The following is a 17,434-nucleotide window of genomic DNA, read 5'->3' as shown; positions in this document are numbered from 1 at the left end:
AGTAAAGGCGTCGCAAGCCAATTTCAAGAGTTTTGTGAGCTGAGCAATGACTCCTGGAACAACAAAGCTGCCGCTTCTTCTGTGGACCTGCTCTCAACAGCAACCAGGAAGGGAGGGTGTGGAGCCTCCCCAGGACAGCACACACACCCAGGAGGGGGTGAAGCCGACAGCCGAGCACATCACACACACACACTCACACTCACACCCTCCTCCAGCCACCGCCCCCATCATGGCCGTGTCCACCCTGTCTGTCTGCTCCAGCGCCCTGAGCTACGGCAGCGGCTCTGCCTGCCTGGTCCCTGTGACTCCTGCACCGGCTCCTGCTGGCAGGTGGACGACTGCCCAGAGAGCTGCTGCGAGCCCCCCTGCCGCGCCCCCAGCGGCTGCGCCCCGGCCCCCTGCCTGACCCTCGCCTGCGCCCCAGTGAGCTGCGTGTCCAGCCCCTGCTGCCAACCAGCCTGCACCGGCCCCTGCACGGCCTCGTGCTGCTGGCAGTCTAGCTGCCAGCCCCCCTGCCGCACCTGCTCCCCCTGCCAGCAGGCCTGCCGTGTGCCCGTCTGCTGCACACCTGTCTGCTGCACACCTGCGTGCTGCGAGCCCGTGTGCTGTGAGGCCGCCCCCTGCTCAGCCCCCTCGTGCTGCCAGCCCACCCCCTGCCCCTCGTCCTGCCGCAGACCCTCCTCCTCCGCAGCCCTGCTCTGCCGCCCCGCCTGCTGCCCCGCCTGCTGCGTCACCGCCTCGGGCACGTCCCGCAGCTGACCGGCACATCCCCCCAGGGCCTGCCAGGTGCTATGGGCCACCCCCACCTCTGCCATTGCCAGCCACCAGCCACCCTCAGGATTTAACCCAGCACGAGCTGTGGTCTACACCTCTACATGAGTGTGAGCTGACCTAGGACCCCAACAAGCAGGGCTTAGCCCATCCGTAGCCTCCGGATCAGGCCCAGATGAACCTGAAACAGCCCTCCCCTGTTACTGCGGGTCCCCAGGTTTCTCCTGAAAGCGATGGACACCGCTCTCCCCCCTAGTCTTTGGGGGTCTTGCTCTGCTCCGTCTCTGCCCCTCCTGCTGCTGTGTGGCCTCCCCTCCCCTCACGGGGTCTTGAGCTGAGTGGATAAACTCTCGTCCTCCCCAGCTGGCTGTATGTTTCATTGCTTCGGGCCCGGGGCTGAGGTAAATAACTCCGGCCTCAGCAGCCTTGGAGCCAAGCCATGCCCTGGGAGCATCTCCAAGGGAGTTGAGCTTGGAGGCCCACCCCGTCGGCCCCGAGGCCCTCGACTCCTGCGTCTGTATCTCTGGGCGGCTCTGGGTGGCTGTGCTGTGTGTCTGAGGCTGTGGTGGCCAACGCCGCCTGGCCAGCGGCCCCTTGGCGAGAGGGACCCTTGCCCCCGGCCTGGCTCTCCCTGGTCAGCCTGAGGACGCGCAGAAGGCGGGGCCCCGCTGGCTCCTGGCCTCCTGGGACGCCGCCGAGTGGAGCATTCCTGCTGACCACCAGCTGCGCCTGTCCCTCCAGCCCTCCCCAAACTGTGAGCTTTATTCAGTCTTCAAATGTCCCAACCTGCCTTGTCTGTGCCACGTAGACTAGTGGCGACGCCCCCTCCCCAGCCCCGGCTCCCGGCTGGGCGGGGAAGAGGCCAGCAGGTAGGTGACTTCCAGGGCCCACACTCTGGGGCCTGAGGGTGACCCTTGGGGCCGGTCTGGATGGGGCCCCCATGTTTCCTGGAGCCCCAAGCTTCCCATGGCCAGCCCTCATTCCTAACCAGCCTTCCCCCCACCTCCACCCTCCCCCCAGTGCCACCTCTAGCTCTTAACCCTACCCTGCTATTGGCGTGACCCCTCCCTCCCTCCCAGGAGGCCATGAATTCCAGCAAGACGTTCCCCAGAAGGAGGGGGGTCAGCAGTGAATGCCCCCTTAGCGCAGGTCTGAGAGATCACCTGACCCTCCGGTGGTCTCCCCTGGAGAACCGGGTCCAGACTCCCTGACTGGCTTCTCCAGTGCCACTATCCCCCGATGGGGGTCCTCAGGGAATCTGTCGGTGGAAGTAGGGGCCTCCTGCAACTAGAACTGGGTGGTGGAAATGGGTACAGACAGACTAGCGCCCTACGGCCCTCCTCCTACATTCTGGGGCTGCAGAGGGAGGTGGGAGTCCTGAACCCAGCCTCCCCTGGGGCCCCGCCCCTCCCCACCACTCTCTAGGGGACCCTGCCCCTGCCTCCTGGGACCCTCGTATGGAGGAGAAGGTGTGAGAAATCAATTCCCCCAGCTATTACAGAGGCCAGAAGATTCACTGGGGCTCTGCCCACCAGGGCCTCTTCTATGCCAACCCCACCAGCACCCCCATCCCAGAGACCAGTGAACTGTGGCGCCCCAGCTTCCTGTACGCCTTGGCTCCTCTGCCAGCTAGTGAAACCCACAGGCCCCTTCTCAGAAGCACGAATTTAACTGCATAAAATATGATACTCCGGATTTCAGGGGGAGCCCATTATCATTACCAATTACAAAAAAATAAAATAAAATAAACAATTGTAATGATGTAGTGAGGCGTGGGCTCTTTTATTAAGGCATTAACAAGGGGAGCGGCGGGCCTCAGGTGGATGGGGACAGAACGTTTGTGCATATTTCTGCGGGGCCGGCGGATGCCGGTGGCGCAGCTGGTGACAGTCCCGGGTGTGGCAGTCCCGGGCACGTCCCTCACTGGGAGCTGCTGCGTCGGGGTTAGTTATGGAGACGAAGGTGCAGCGCGTCCTGCCCAAGTGCACGGCCACTGAATTGCAGCCCCCGACCCTGGATGGAGCCAGCTGCGTCGGGGACAGAGCGCACGCGGACGGCGGCGGCGGCCAGTCGCCAACGACGGGTGACCCTTCCCTGGGGCGCCCCAAGCTCAGCGCTCGACACCCCCCCCCCCGACGCGCGACACGCGGAGCGAGGCATCCCGGGGAGGGCCGTTCACCCCCGCAGGGGGCCCCGGAGCGCCCACCTGAGCTCCGTCCCCATGCAGCGGCACCCAAGCCCGGCCACCGCTGACCCCGAGAGCCCCAGCCCGGAGCCACCGTACCGCCCGCCTGCGCCACGTGGAGCTGCCGAGCCGCCGCGCCCGCGGCCTGGAAGAATTTCCCGTCTCCCTCGGTTACCCGCTGCAGCAACCGCGGAAAAGCGCGGGGCCAGAAAGACAACCGAATTTCACCACCTGGGTAGATGTCCTCCGGCTTCTTCCCAGCGGCGAGCGGGCGCGCACACGCACTCACACTAATACACGTGTTCACGCACCCGTGCACACTCACATATCCACGCGCGCGCGCGCACACACCCCGCCTTCCCCTCGTCGTAGGAAGACACCCACACCCGGTCCACGCGCTCCCCTAGGTCCCGCCAGGCCGGCAGGGGCGACAGCGAGGCCCGTGCTGTGGCCCCAACACCGCCCCGCCCAGAGGTGGGCAGCTCCCGCCTTCGGGGTCACCTCCTTTCCCCCTTCCGTCACCTGAGGCCCTACCGGGGGCGGAGGGAGCGCTCTCCGGGCTGCAAACCGACCGTGGGGTCACCGTGGAGGCGGGGTGGGCATCCTCCTTTTCCTCTCGCACCTCCCAGCGGCGGGTAAGTACCCCCTGGCAGTGCCAGAGATGCTCACTAGAGTGGATTCGCCGGAGACCCCCACAAAGTCCCCAAAGCACCATGCCCCGACCTGGGGGTGGGATGAAAAGTGAGCTCCCCACCCCGAGCCCCAGCCCCTCCGAGGACCGACACCCGCGGGAAGGAACCGGCTTTCAGGCTTTCTGCTCGGGGCTGGGGGTGGGGTCACGTGGGGGTGTTAGCGTGAGCATGGCTGCTGGGTGAGGAGGGGTCTGCGAGAGGCTCGGGGAGCCCCCAGCCCCCGGCCCGGACCCTCCTAAAGGCAGAGATGTGTGGTTGGGACGCCGAGGGTGACAGCCAGGGGCCACGTCCCCGTCGCTCCCCAGACTCTCAAGATGGGGAGACAAGTGGGTGCCCTCCCATCCCCACCCCACACAGACGTAGAGGTCCCTGTAAGCCCAGAGCGCAGAATCCCCCCGGGGTGGGGGGAGGAGGATGGCGGGTGGCGGGGAGGGAGAGATGGGGGAGTCCGGCTGCAAACACAGCCCAAACCCCGAAGCGTGCGTTGGTGGCTTCCTAGATCTTATCCTGGAAAAAGACCTCCTGGAAATCTGTGATTTACTCTTAAAAATCAAAACCAAAGAACCAGCATATAGTGTATGAGGTTGCATTATAAAAATGAATATTCTTGGGCTTCCCTGGCGGCACAGTGGTTGAGAGTCCGCCTGCCGATGCAGGGGATGCGGGTTCGTGCCCCGGTCCAGGAAGATCCCACATGCCGCGGAGCGGCTGGGCCCGTGAGCCATGGCCGCTGAGCCTGCGCGTCCGGAGCCTGTGCTCCGCAATGGGAGAGGCCGCAACAGTGAGAGGCCCGCGTACCGCAAAAAAAACAAACAAAAGAAAGAATATTCTTGGTTTCCTAATTTCTGTGCAGACAAACAACACCCTGGTTTAACGGTTGAGAATTCTTTAAAAGGAAATGGCGTCAGGCTGACAGTGTGTCTCCAGTTGCCAGCCACACTCCAGCCCTGCAAAACTGTCAAGCAGCCCAGGTGGGCCTTTCAGCCTCGGTCCCCACATGACCCGCCCCTTGGCGGCCTCTCCTTCCTGTGGCCCACGCAGAGTGGCTCCAGGGGCCACCTGGGGTGTGGAGCTCAGATGAAGCTGGTGTTGAACAGGGCGCCGGCCTGGGGCTGGGGCGGCTGGGACGCAGTCTCGGGGGCCCCCAGCACCGAGGGCGGGGTGGGAAGCCACACGTGGACAGAGGACAGCTGACTGGGGATCTAGAAGCAGCTCCCTAACTGCAAACTGCTCATTGGCTTTGCTCACGGCCCTGCTGGCGGCTGCTTGAGCCCAGAAGGGGGCGTCATGCCCACACAGGACTCCCGGGAACCGGCATGCAGGCCTCTCCAGGTGGCCAGGATTCCCCAACTCCCTGGGCAGCACTGCCCTTCCTGCAGCGTTTCCATTAACAGAGTCCAAAGGACAGGGTTGAAGACTTCCTGGGAGGCGCCAGCAAGGGAGGAGAAGGGCTTCCTCCCCCCGCAGCCCCATGCCCCTCAGTGGCCACCTGCCTGCAGCCTTCACACCCCAACTAGCTTTGTAATGCAGATCTGTGCCCCTCATTCCCTGGGCACTTCCTCTAGCTCCAGGGATGCACTCCACCCCAGAGCCCAGGTGTGACCACCTGACCGCCCCGGGGTCCCCCACACCTGCCGAGAGCCTTGCCCACGCACGGACCGGGCTGCAGTGTGACAGTGCGGGCGCAGCGCCTTCCCTGCAGGGGCGTCGAGCAGGTGAAGGAAGGAAGGGGGTGCTGAGGGTACTACGTTCACCAGGTTCCCACGCCTCGGCACGGCCTTGAGCCCTGGCTGCGGAGCTGCCTCTGACTTTCCCGGGGTGACAGAGGACACTGTTCTGACACCCCACGGCAGGTCACCCCGCTCCAAGCGCCCACCCCCTGCACCCCGCCAGTGACCCAGCCTTGGGGTCCAGCTGCCCCCGCTACGGCTTCCACAGAACCCCTCCGCCTTGGCCTCCCGCCCACGTGGAGACAATGCTGGGTCGGGCCAGGCTGGGTCGGGGGTGGACGGCAGGCTCTCTGGCCACAGCGGCTGGTCACTCCCTGACCAAGAGCCCGGGTCTAGAATTCAGGCCACCAAGCTGCCCCCTGGTAGGACACCCCCAGCCACTTTCCTGGCACCACGCACATCACGCCCCCCGGAGTCGTGGACTTTGTGTGGGAGCTGAAGGTCTTCCACTCCTGGTTCAGCCTCTGTCCCGGGGCAGCCGGCCCGGCTTGCGGGAGCAGCGGAGGGGTCCGAGTATCAGAAGACCCAGGCTGGCTCTGGGGTCAGCGAGGCCCCAGGATCCTGCCTGCCACAGTCACCCAGGGGAACCCGCCCCACACACCCGCTGCGCGCCCGGAGCCCCGGCCTCTCTGCTGCAGACCTCCTCACCCTCCCGCCCTGAGGCTGGCCCAGCAGCTGCGGCTGGTTTCCCAGCCTGCGCCTCCCACCTGCCCCCCGCAGCCTCTTCGTGCTGACAGCCTGCCAGGGTCAGCTGAGGCTCTCTGAGACTTGACCCGTCCTCAGATGCCCCTGTGCAGAAGGGCCCGCCCCAGGCCCCAGCCCTTATCAGAGGGTCTGCACCAGACCCGGGGCAGAGATGTAACCTCAACTTCCTCAGTGGCAAAACTGTCCAGACGACCTCCTGTAGGGGCTGCTGTCTCATGGTCATAGACTCGGACGGGCTTGGGGAAGGGGGACAGGACTTCAAAACCCGAGGTCGTCACAGCCAAGGTCCAGGTACTTCACACACAGCACCACAGACCCAGGAGCAGGGCTAAGGGAGAGTGAAATCCAAACCCGCACAAACCCTACGGTGGAACCTCCTGTGCTTTTCAAAACCAAATGCGATCCAAGTGACCTGTAACTATTTGAGTCCTGACTAGCCGTTATCGAGTGTCTTGGGAGCTTCCAAATTTAGTTCAACATTATTTACTTGGCTTTTATCTTTTCCCCCTGGTTGTCGGTATTGATAACTGGGTCATCTTTTAACTATTTGCAGCATACCTTCAGGGGAGAGGGGGCGGGCTTTATAAATAACCTTTATTATTACTATGCAAGTTGATTCTGTTCCCAGTGCTGAAGGGAACACGAAGATACACGTCTGTGACTCACCCCACCTGGGAGACACTGAGTGCTCGGACGACGCAGGTCGGGTGCTGTGCCCCAGACCCCGTGTCCTCCACGCTCAAAGCCGGGTGGGGGCGGCGGTGTTTCAGGGCTACCGGTGGCCTTGGCTTCTGTGTGGCTCGCACATCACGCATCCCAAGGCTGTGACCGCAGCAGGTGCAGGGGCCTTGGGGGCCCTGGTGTTCCTTCCCAGCACACACCCGGGGGCTGCTCCCCTCCACCCGCACGGCCTGGCTGTTCCCTGGGGGGCTGGGGATTTTTAGGGAGCCCCCCTTCCGGTGTGAACACAGGTCAGCGTTCCAAACTTGGGTCACCATGGTCCATCTCCTGATCACATCGTTGGGAACCAAGTGCCGTCAGAGCAAAGGGCCATAACACGCGGGGACCCGGGAGGATTCCCGGAGCCCAGAACGAGATATTTGCAAATTAAAAAGTGCAAAAGCGGGGGCCACGCACAAAGCCGTCTCAGCGCCACCACCCTCGGCGAGGCCCACACGCGCATCGCTCACTCCCATCCCCGAGCTCAGCTTCTAGCTTCCGGTCTCATTTCCCCTTTACTCTGTCTGTCAGCGTTAGGTCGGATAAATAAAGTCTCTTGGTAGAAACTGCAGAGAGACGTGATGTCGTGGTCACTGGCGGGTCAACTCGGCCTTTCTAAGGAGAAGGGGATGGGATCTCCCCTCTGACTCCGCTCTCCGCTGGAGGGGGTCTGCGTGCCTGGGGCCGGCCCCACGTGCCCCTCTTCTCGCGGGACACGACTGCCCAGCCCCAGCGGCGGGTCTGCACTGTGCCAAGTGCAGCCCTGGCTTCTCTGTCCACGGCGGACGAGTGACCCGCCAGCCGCTGGGCCTCATTCCTCCGGCAGGTGTAAGGCCTTCCTGGAGGCCCAGCAGGTAAGTACTGTGAAGGGCCTGGGATGGGGGAGGGTAACCCTTTGCAAGGAGTCCCCACCCTGTTGGCATTCCTCTCCTGAGCGCCCTGCTGCCCCCTTTAACCTTCTGTCCCTCCTCCTGGTCCAGCTGCCGCTGCTCCCGTGGCCACTCAGCACCGTGACCTGGACTCGGCCTGAGAAAGTGGCACCGCACGCCCGGCGCCCCTCCCGGCCCCCGCGCGTGCTCCGCCCCGTGCCCCCCACTTACCCGTGCAGGGCTCCCATCTCCCGGCGCCTCGGCCCGGGGTCGCCAGGGCCAGGAGCACGACGCACAGAGTCAGCAGGTCAGACATGAGGGGCCCCGGCTCCCAAGCTCCATCCAGGGGCTCCACACACGCCCGCACCGGGAGGCACCCGCTCCTCGCACGCCTGGCTTGCCCCTTCCAGGGAGGCCTCGCCCCGGCGGTCACTGCGGTGGCCACATCCCCGGGGCCTGCGCAGGGACAGCGGCGCCCGGTGGGGACGGGACTCAGGTGGTACTGGCAGGTCGGGCTGCAGCCTCACTCTATCTCACTTACATCTGGGCTGTGGTCCTGCCCTGCAGGTGACAGCTGATAACATCTCGGCGGGGCCGAGATTAGTCATTGGCAAAGCGCATTTTTCCCAAAGGAAAGACAGAAATAGATCATCGGGAGAGCTGAGAGCAAACCAGAAAACTCCCGCTGGTGTTCCCTGGGTGCAGACCCCGCGCCCACCGCGGGCAGAGGACGGGAGCTCCGGCCACCCGCCGGGAGGAGGGAGCAGAGCCGGTGGGCGGTCCTGAGCTGGCCGCGGTCCCCACGCGGCCGCCCAGGGCTTTTATCTGGTGCCCAGCCCTCCCCAGGGCGTGTGGGTTTGTCAACAGCGGGGTTTCAGGAATTTCCCTCGGGAGGGAAGTCAGTCCTTCAGGGCAACAGCTAATGAGGAGACAGGAGCGTCCGGGGAGAGGCGTGGCCGCGAGGCGGGTGGTTCGTTTCCTTGGCGACCGGTCCACGTGCAACGCTGCTCCAGGCCGGGTAGTTACTAAGTGTGATTATTCTTTTTTAAAACCCCTCCGCTGAGTGTGCAAGGACAGACCAGGGAGAGGGGATAGGGAGAGAACTCACAGGCCCCCAAAGGGCACCCTTTCCTCGTTTCAGAGGCAGCGTTATGGTTGTGAACCCCAAGCTGTCCCCGGGAAGCCCCAGCTCCAAGGTGTGGGCAGAGGCCGGTCTGACACAGAAGGGGCTTGTGGAGGACACAGACCCTGGGGTTAGGGCTTGGGGGGAGGGGGAGGGACAGGGAGGGAGAGACAGAGACAGGAGACAGAGAGAAGGGGGCTGTAGGCACGGAAAGCATATGTGAAAGGCTCTTCCCGTAAAACAGCCGCTGTGACTCCACAGATTCTTGCTGTCTGTCCCTCCGTCTGTCTGTCCACACGCAGGTGTTTTACATCCTAGTCAGAGGGTCTCTTTTTCTGGGGTCACATGAAGAAACTCTGTGACGCCCCAATTACACCTGCCCCCTCAGAGCACCAGGGATCCCTGGGGGGGGCCTCCCTCACCCATGCCCCAGGGCCCCTGCCCACCCGGGTCCGGCCGGACCCACAGGGTAGGGAAGGAGACTCTGACCCCGCGGGACCCCAGGAGCTGTGAGATGCTCACACACGGTACAGATACGGACACCGTTTGATGAGAGGAAGGACGTAGTCCCCCCAGAGAGGGAAGGCCTGGTCTTGGAGAAGGGACAGGAATTTAAATTGAACAAATTGACCTCTTCTCTTTTCTTTCGCAATTGATGAGAACTTCGGGGTCACGGTGGCCCTGGGTGGGGCAGGGCAGGTCAGAAGGACAGGTGACTTCCCACAGGATGGGCAGGTGGCCCCTCGGGCAGGGCCACCAACCCAGGCAGCGTCCCTGTGACTCCTGCTGACCTTGCCACATGGCTGATAACCTCTGACCCCCAAGTCTCTTGCTGACCTTTAACTGGTTGATAAAAATAAAATCATGTATTGTTTTTTAACAACCAGATTTGAAAAATCAAAATTATGTTACCTGGAACCCTTCCAAAAAGGTTTTCCTTCTAGTACATTTGACCCAGTAATACTAGTCAGACTCCTGACGGTCAACAAGGGTCTTTAGTGAAAATTTATTCGTTTTTAAAGCTACAGAAATATGTGCCCGAACGCAGAGAAAAGCTCAGAATCCCCTTCTCTAGACTGGTTCCCGTGTGACCTTGGACAAGTCACATGAATGCTCTGAATTGTTTCCACATCTGTAGAACGTGCCTCTTAAGCCCTGCACGGCAGGGACGTCCTGTGAGCTACGTGCTGGGTTTAGTTTACGTGAAGCAGCATTTCTGCAAACGCGTCCCAGTCACACGGCTCTGAGGGACTCAGCCAGGGTAGAGGGATTCCACGTCCCTCCCTGGGGACACACAGGCGCCCAGGAGTGGAAGCCTCTGAGCCTTTGGCAACAAAGAAAGCTGCTTACAGCTTTCTATCCCAGTTTCCCCAGGCTCATCTGCCGTGGAAATCGCTTTTCCCCACATCACAGGCACTAACGTCACAGAGATGCGTCCCCAGAACCCACTAAGACAAATGCGTGTGAGAAGAACAGAGCACGACCCTGCCCCTATCTGTGTGGCTGTTCAGAAGCTGCGCGAACTTTTCACAGATGGGATTTCCCTCTTGGGAAGTCCCGGGAAGAGCAAGCCGGAATGCCAGCGCATCCTGGGCCGGCTAACTGCCTCCGAATGAAAGCATAGGAAACCTCCCGAGAAGGTCCCCGAACACATGCTGCCTAACTGGTGCTGCCTGCCCCTCTCCACCGTGTGTCCACTTCTCTGGAGCTGTTCAGCCCGGAAGAGAGGCTTGTATGCCAGCCAGGGGTGCTGCTTCCTCCAGGAAAACGGGGAGAAGTGACAGGTAAAGGAGAAATTTGAAATGGTAACTTTAGATTAGAAAAACATATCACCTAATCCCCTGGTCTTTCTATTAAACTAACCTGTCACTTACGCAGACTGTGGAACCTCAGTGGTTTTTAGTCATTTAGAGGCACAAACACTCCTCTGAAATCTGCCATAATTAGGTATTTAATGACCATTGTTCTAAGGATGTTTGGAAATGTCTCTGGGGAACAGAAGAGAACACTTGGCATGTGACCGTGAGTCTCGATGGACTTGGGAGGACCTGGCAAGCTTGGACAGTGAGGACAGCCGACCCCAGGCTCACTGCTCCTGGGCCAGGCCCCCTTCCAGGGCTGGGCTCCCACCTGGCGCCCAGCCGTGCTCCCATCAATCGCTGACTCACCTGGCGAGGAGCACATGACACCCACTGTCTGCAGGAAATGCAGGCTAGAATTCCATTTTGAAGGTGATCTGATAAGGGAGGTCTCATCAGGTTACTGAGTAAGAAGAGAGCTTGCCTTTCTTATCACAAGCAGCTTCTGTAGATAACTAGGGCTAGTAACCCTCTGTCTGCTAAGGGGTTACTGCAGATATTTTCTCCCTGTCACTTCTTTTATGATGCTTTGGTTTAAATGCTTTTTTTTTGATACCTTTTGATGCTTTTGTCTTTTGCCAGCTACTTAAATTCTTTATTTAATCAGCAACAGTTTCCTTAAGACTTGTGGGTCTTGAAGGACTTTCGAATTTTCTGCGGTTGTATTTCTGTAACTCTCTATCCTTCTGGAGTGTGGTCTTGCATATTTGGAATGCAGTGAGTTGAACTCTATTTCCGGAAAGCTGCTATGCACGCGCAATTTATTAAATACGTCTCCTTTCCTACCACCTTGAAATGTCACATTTATGGTGGATTCCGCTCCTACGTGTACTTGGATCCATTCCACTAATCTCTGTTCTACTAACCTCTGTCTCTTTTCTTTCCCAGCATATTATTTTGACAACAGCATTTATAATAAGTGTTCATACAGACAGATAAAGGATATAAGCACTAGTTTTCACTTTTCAAGAATGTATTAGCAATTCTCACGTGTTGTCCCATATGACCTTAAAAACGACTGGTTCTCATCTCTGCCTTTCAAATGAAATTTGAACAAATGAGCAAAAAGCATTACAGGAATACCTATTGGAATGGCAATAAGTTTATAGATTAATCTCAGAATACTGGATATTTTTATGATATGAAGTCTTCCCACTCAGGGATATGTGTATCTCTCTGTTTATTCCAACCTTGAATTAAATTCATCAAAAAAATTATAGTTTTGACTATAGAGATCCTGTACTTTTTCTATAAAGTCATTCCAGTAAATATCCTATAAATTTATTTATGATTTTATCATCATCATGAACATAATCCCCCCATTTCCACTTGTCGTTGATTATTGCTAGTATAAAGAAAATTGGGGGAATTCCCCGGCCGTCCAGTGGTTAGGACTCCGTGCTTTCACTGCCGAGGGCCCAGGTTTGATCCCTGGTCGGGGAACTAAGATCTTACAAGCTGCGTGGGACACAGCCAAAAAAATTAATTAAAAAAAAGAAAAGAAAACTGGTTCATTTTTGTACAGTTATCTTGTATCTAACAACTTTAAATTTACTAAGTGATTTTAGAATCTCTCATTTTTCTAGACAAACATTGTCTACAAATAAAAATAATGTTGGCCCTTCTGTTTTAATATGTGTGCCAGCCTGTCTTCTTATTTTATGGCATGAACTAGAGCCTTCAAAACAATGTTGGAGGGCTTCCCTGGTGGCGCAGTGGTTGAGAGTCCTCCTGCCGATGCAGGGGACACGGGTTCGTGTCCCGGTCCGGGAGGATCCCACATGCCGCGGAGCGGCTGGGCCCGTGAGCCATGGCCGCTGAGCCTGCGCGTCCGGAGCCTGTGCTCCGCAACGGGAGAGACCACAACAGTGAGAGGCCCGCGTACCGCAAACACAAACAAACAAACAAACAAAAACACAATGTTGGAAACAGTGACAATGACGAGCTTTTCTCATTCCTGAGTTCAGTGGGAATCACAGTAGAGTTTGAATCACAGTAGAGTTTGGAAGCACTATCATATTAAAGGATTTTTCCTCTTTTCCTCTTTTCCTTAGAGGAGGAAGGGCTGCTGCAGTTTCTCAAATGCTTCTGCACCTCGACTGATATGATTTCACATATTGTCTATTGAATTTGTCAATGGAATTAATCACAAGCTCTCTTCCTAATGTTGAACCATCCCTACATTCCTGGGGTCAGCACACGGGGTCGTGGTGCATCCTTCTTCTAACACACTGCCGAGTCCGCCCAGCGTTGCCCTTGGAATGCTTGCTTTCATACCACATCCTTCTCTTCTCCTCGCTCTCTTCCCAGACAGGCCCCTGGGGCTCAGTCTTACCCCCGGACGCAGGGGACACAGCCTGTACCTCTGTGCTGAGCATCGGGCCGTATCTGCAGCTACTCGCCTGACATCCCCCACCCGCCGGCATCTCAAAGGCACTGTCCCAATGCTCCCCACTCAGAGCAGACCCCATCCTGGGTACAGGCTAGAAACCCAGGACTCATCCTTGGCACCTCCCTCAGGAAGTCCCATTGAGTTTACCCCCAAATACTCCTGCCTCCTGCCCCCCGCACTCCTGGTCCAGCCACCCCCGTCCCACACTGCCTCTGCTCAGCCATCTCCCACGCCCTCTGGGCCTCCTGAACCTGCCATTAGCCACCTCTGCAGACTCCAGACCTGGCCTGGCTGGTCTCCCTTCAGTGGCTCCCAGAATAAAGACAACATCCAGGGTGTGGCCTGGGGGCCGGCCCTGCCTGCCCCCCAGCTGCAGTCTCCCCTGTCCACACACACGCCACGTCCAGGCTGTGCCTCTTCCTGCCCTGGGCTGTCCCAGGTGGGGCGGCTCCCCAGCACCCTCTGCCTCCCTGGTCTGATTAACTCCTGCGGGGAAGCCTCCCTGCAGGAGCTCCCTTGTTCAGCTGACCCTTTGAATAGTGTCTGAAGCCCCGGCGCCCAGGCCACACCTTGTGGGCCTCAGCCTTGTATCCTGGCATTCAAAAACATGTCGTCAATGGGTGAACTTACTATCTTGATCGTGGGGTGATGCTAAGGTTCTCCCAGCTTTATAAAACTAACCAGGGGGCTTTCCAGGCTTTCCCATGGTCTAGAATCCTTTGACTATGGTAAGAATTTGTTTTCTGGTGATAAACTGGGCCTCATTTGTGAAAATGTTTGAGGCTTCTTCTTCTTGCAACATTTTAAAAAACTTTTCAAGTCTACAGAAAAGTTGACGAAAAATGTGCTTTAATGCAGCAGTTGTTAATTAACACTTTGTCATATTTGCTCCTCTCTTATGTCTATATGTGCCTATAGAAACTCTTTTTTCTGTTGAACCATTTGGACATAAATTGTTAACATGACCTTCACCCCAGATATTTCTGCATGTGTTTCCTAAGATAAGGACACACTCCAATGTTTCTACAATAAGATTATCATACCTAAGAAAAATACCATTAATCCAATGATGACCATAGTTGAGTTCCAGATTGGGACTCTTTCAATGATGCATGTTTCAAACAAACTCACAATTTCTTTTGTGTTTAGTTGTTTACTCTTTATACTTCATGCGTTAATATCGATGACTTATTTGACGAGCGATCAGAGAAGCGGCCTGCGAGCTGACGGTCGTGCAGGCCAGCGCGCACGAGGAATCTGCTGCAGCCCCAGAAGCATTGAGACAGAGAACAGATCTCTGGGCTTGGAAAGCGCGGGAAACGATGGGAAAACCTGAGTCCTCTTCTCACCCTTCAGCTGTGGAAGAGGAACTTCACAGAAGAACTGGAATGAGCCGTGCAGTAGAGATCCTCGTCCTGCCTTGGGATTAAAGGTGTTTATAGGGGGGTCAATGCCGTCTTCTCTTTGCCCTTAAGAAAAGTTTCACTCTCTAACAACTACTTTACCCATAAAACGTTACTCATTTTCATTGTATAAAAATATAATTAAGCAAAAGAGGGGAAAGGGTGTCTCTAATTCTAGACAATCACTTTTAAAATTTTAGTCTCGATCTTTCCATAAGCCTATATGTAAACATACAGCTGATGCGGTTTCACAATGTGATATTATGTCATACATCTTCGCCTAGACAGAGGCGACGCAGAACGGAGGTTAAAACACAGACTCTTAAGCCAGAATTCCTGGCTTTGAATGCTGGCTCTGTTAATTATTAGCTGTGCAGATCCTAGGCAGATAACTTAACTCCTCTGTGCCTCTGTTACTTCCTGGGTGAGATGGGCATAATGGCAGCCCCTGCCTTGCCAGTTTGTTGGGAGGGTTACATGAGGTGGTACATACAGTAAGCGCTTAGAATAGCCCCTGAAGTACCGGGAGCACGAGACACAGAGCCACTGCTGCTTCCGTTGTTCACTTATCGTACTGTGAACAACTTCCCAATAAATACACACCAGTCTCGTCATTCTAACGGCTGCTCCCTGATTCTCCGTGATGACACTCCTGCTGGTTAAATAAGGAGAGTTGCATCACATGGCATTTTACAACGTATGCCTTGAACGGTACATAGATTTTGGAATTAGAAATGAGAATTAGAATTGAATGCTTGATAACAAACTGTCAGGAGACACTTCTCCCTGGGTCTCTGGCTTATCTTATTTCTGCTTATCTTGTGAGCCTCATGGGCACCAAGGGTCCTTAGTTCTGAAATATCTTTTCAAGGGTATTTGTAGAGGGAATGGCCTGAAATTCAGAGACAGTGTCTGTCTTGGGAGCAATAAGCCAACATGCTTGCCGTCCGGTAGATTAGAGACACTGTCCGGTAGATTAGAGACACTGTCCGGTAGATTAGAGACACTGTCCCGTAGATTAGAGACACTGTCCCCTCCAGAGACAAAGGTTCATGCTTGCTGTCTGTTATGGGCTGAGTTGTGTCTCCCTAAAATTCACAGGTTGAAATCCCAACCCCCGCACCTTGGAATGTGAGGTGTCCTTGCAGATGTCATTGGTTAAGCTGGAGTCATTCTAGAACAGGGGCTCCCTAATCCAATACGACTGTGCCCTTATATAAAGGGGACATTTGGACGCAGACGTACACACAGAGAGATGCCACGTGAAGATGAAGAGATCGGGGTGATGCTCCTACAAACCCAGGGACACTGAACATGGCCAGCAAAGCCCCAGCAGCCAAGGGACAGCCTGGACCCTCAGAAGGAAGCAGCAGTGGTGACACCCTGGTATCAGGCCTCTGGCCTCCGAAACAGTGGAACAGTACATTTCTAAGCCCCTGGGTTTGCGGAGCTTTGTCACAGCAGTGCTAGCAAACGAATACACTGCACTTTAGACAACGTTCATGTTCCCTAAGCTCGGGTTCCTACAAGGCAACCCACTACGTGTGCGCGTGTCACCTGGGCCTTCGCGTCACCCTGCGGGGCCGGTACAGATGCTGCCCGCTGCCATCATGGGAGGGACGCACTGCCTCTGTCTCTGGCCCAGGAGCCTCACGTCCTCTGCCAGAATCCCCGATACTGTGTCAGGCCGACCTGACGATGTGCAAGTGGGGTCACACCTCAGCCCTTAAGACCTCTTGATGTAAACCTCTAGAAGGGCCCAGAGTGAGTTTACTCTGACGTGAGCCAGATGAGGTGGATGGAGAAACACACACGCGCACACACACACACACACACACAGATGTCCCAGGAACCTGTCTGGCTGTTTCTCCTTTTTTTTGGGGGGGGCGGCGGTTAAATATGAATGGCATCTGTGACATCCCAGTATTGATTTCAATTATTTTTAAAATCTCAAATCTATACACAAAATGCTGTCTTTGACTTGAACATTTTCACTGGTACGGGGTCATGCCAGCTTAATTAGCATTTCTTACAGTGGAGAAAAGGTAGAACAATCTAAATGTCTAAAAACAGAATTAGTGTGATTAAAAAATATATCACATAAATTTCAATAACTCGAATACATTTCTCCTTCTTAACAAGACAAATGCCCTTCCCTCCCCCTCCTCCAGGTGCCTCTCATTCCCAAATCCCTGCTTTTGCTCTCCTGGGTGTCTTTGGCCCTTGAGGTCCTCCTATCAGTAGAGACACGCAAAGCCCAGGTGTCCCTCAAAGCTCCCCCAGGGTCCCTGAGGCTCTCCCGGCAGTGTCAGCCTGGGCCCTTCTGCTCCACCAGCACGCAGAGCTTACAACGCCCCTGTCGCTGGTCTCTGCTTTCACACACTAGACCTCACCACACAGACTCCTTCCTGACAACAAAAGTACAGGGAGAACCTACAGGAGGGCTCTCCCTTTGGGGACTTGGGGACAGAGTCACAGGAAGGAGACATTTGAGCCCGTCCTGAAATTAAACAAAGCCCCATCGCGAGGAGCTCAGAGTTTACTAATGAACTTCACGTCAGATGAGGCCTGAAGCCCAGTTTGTCCCTACCCTTTGCTTTTCCTCGTAAACACCCATTTACCGCCGACTGACGGGAGGGACTGCCCACTGGCGCCCATGACACACACACAGTCAGGAAGGAAAGGGCTGACAGCCGAATCCCACACTGTCAGGAAGGCCCCCAGGCTCCCGGGGGGCTGGGACTGCCCGCTCAGAGCCCACAGGAAATGGCCTGGGAGCAGGTGCACCATTTGGGAAATGAACGATGCTCTGAAGTTCGCTGGCGCGACGGTTGATTTTGTGTCAACTGGGCCACGGTACTCAGATACTTGGTCAGACATGTCCGCTGTTGCTGTGAAGGGGTTTTCTAGATGAGACGAACACGTAAATCAGTAGATTCTGAATAAAGCAGATTACCTGCCATAAGGCCTCCTCCAACCAGTTAA

The 17,434-nt window shown here is 56.6% G+C and overlaps 2 protein-coding genes and 1 long non-coding RNA gene across 3 annotated transcripts in view; 2 read left to right on the top strand and 1 right to left on the bottom strand.

Moving 5' to 3' along the window:
- Positions 1–8,372, bottom strand: part of TSPEAR (thrombospondin type laminin G domain and EAR repeats) — a 59,751-nt gene extending 51,379 nt beyond the window's left edge. Inside the window, exon 1 of the mRNA XM_027079520.1 lies at positions 7,904–8,372. Within this exon, the coding sequence (XP_026935321.1) occupies positions 7,904–7,988 (85 nt within the window). The 5' untranslated portion in view covers positions 7,989–8,372. The remainder of the gene's footprint in view (positions 1–7,903) is intronic.
- Positions 230–2,205, top strand: LOC113605713 (keratin-associated protein 10-3-like). Its single transcript, XM_027079279.1, is given in 2 exon segments — positions 230–272; positions 275–2,205. Coding segments are annotated over 2 exon segments (528 nt in total). The 3' UTR covers positions 760–2,205.
- LOC113605899 (uncharacterized) lies at positions 7,336–16,281 on the top strand. The gene is made up of 3 exons (XR_003427402.1): positions 7,336–7,657; positions 10,209–10,579; positions 14,196–16,281. It is a non-coding gene; the product is annotated as an uncharacterized LOC113605899 (long non-coding RNA).
- The last annotated feature ends 1,153 nt before the right edge of the window (positions 16,282–17,434 follow it).

This window comes from Aethalodelphis obliquidens, unplaced genomic scaffold (genome assembly GCF_003676395.1).
Source record: "Aethalodelphis obliquidens isolate GAN/ISIS:26980383/991018 unplaced genomic scaffold, ASM367639v1 scaffold1, whole genome shotgun sequence".
NCBI classification, from domain to species: domain Eukaryota; kingdom Metazoa; phylum Chordata; class Mammalia; order Artiodactyla; family Delphinidae; genus Aethalodelphis; species Aethalodelphis obliquidens.
The sequence above is the reverse complement of the archived record's forward strand: the minus strand, read 5'-3'. Positions and strand labels throughout refer to the sequence as shown.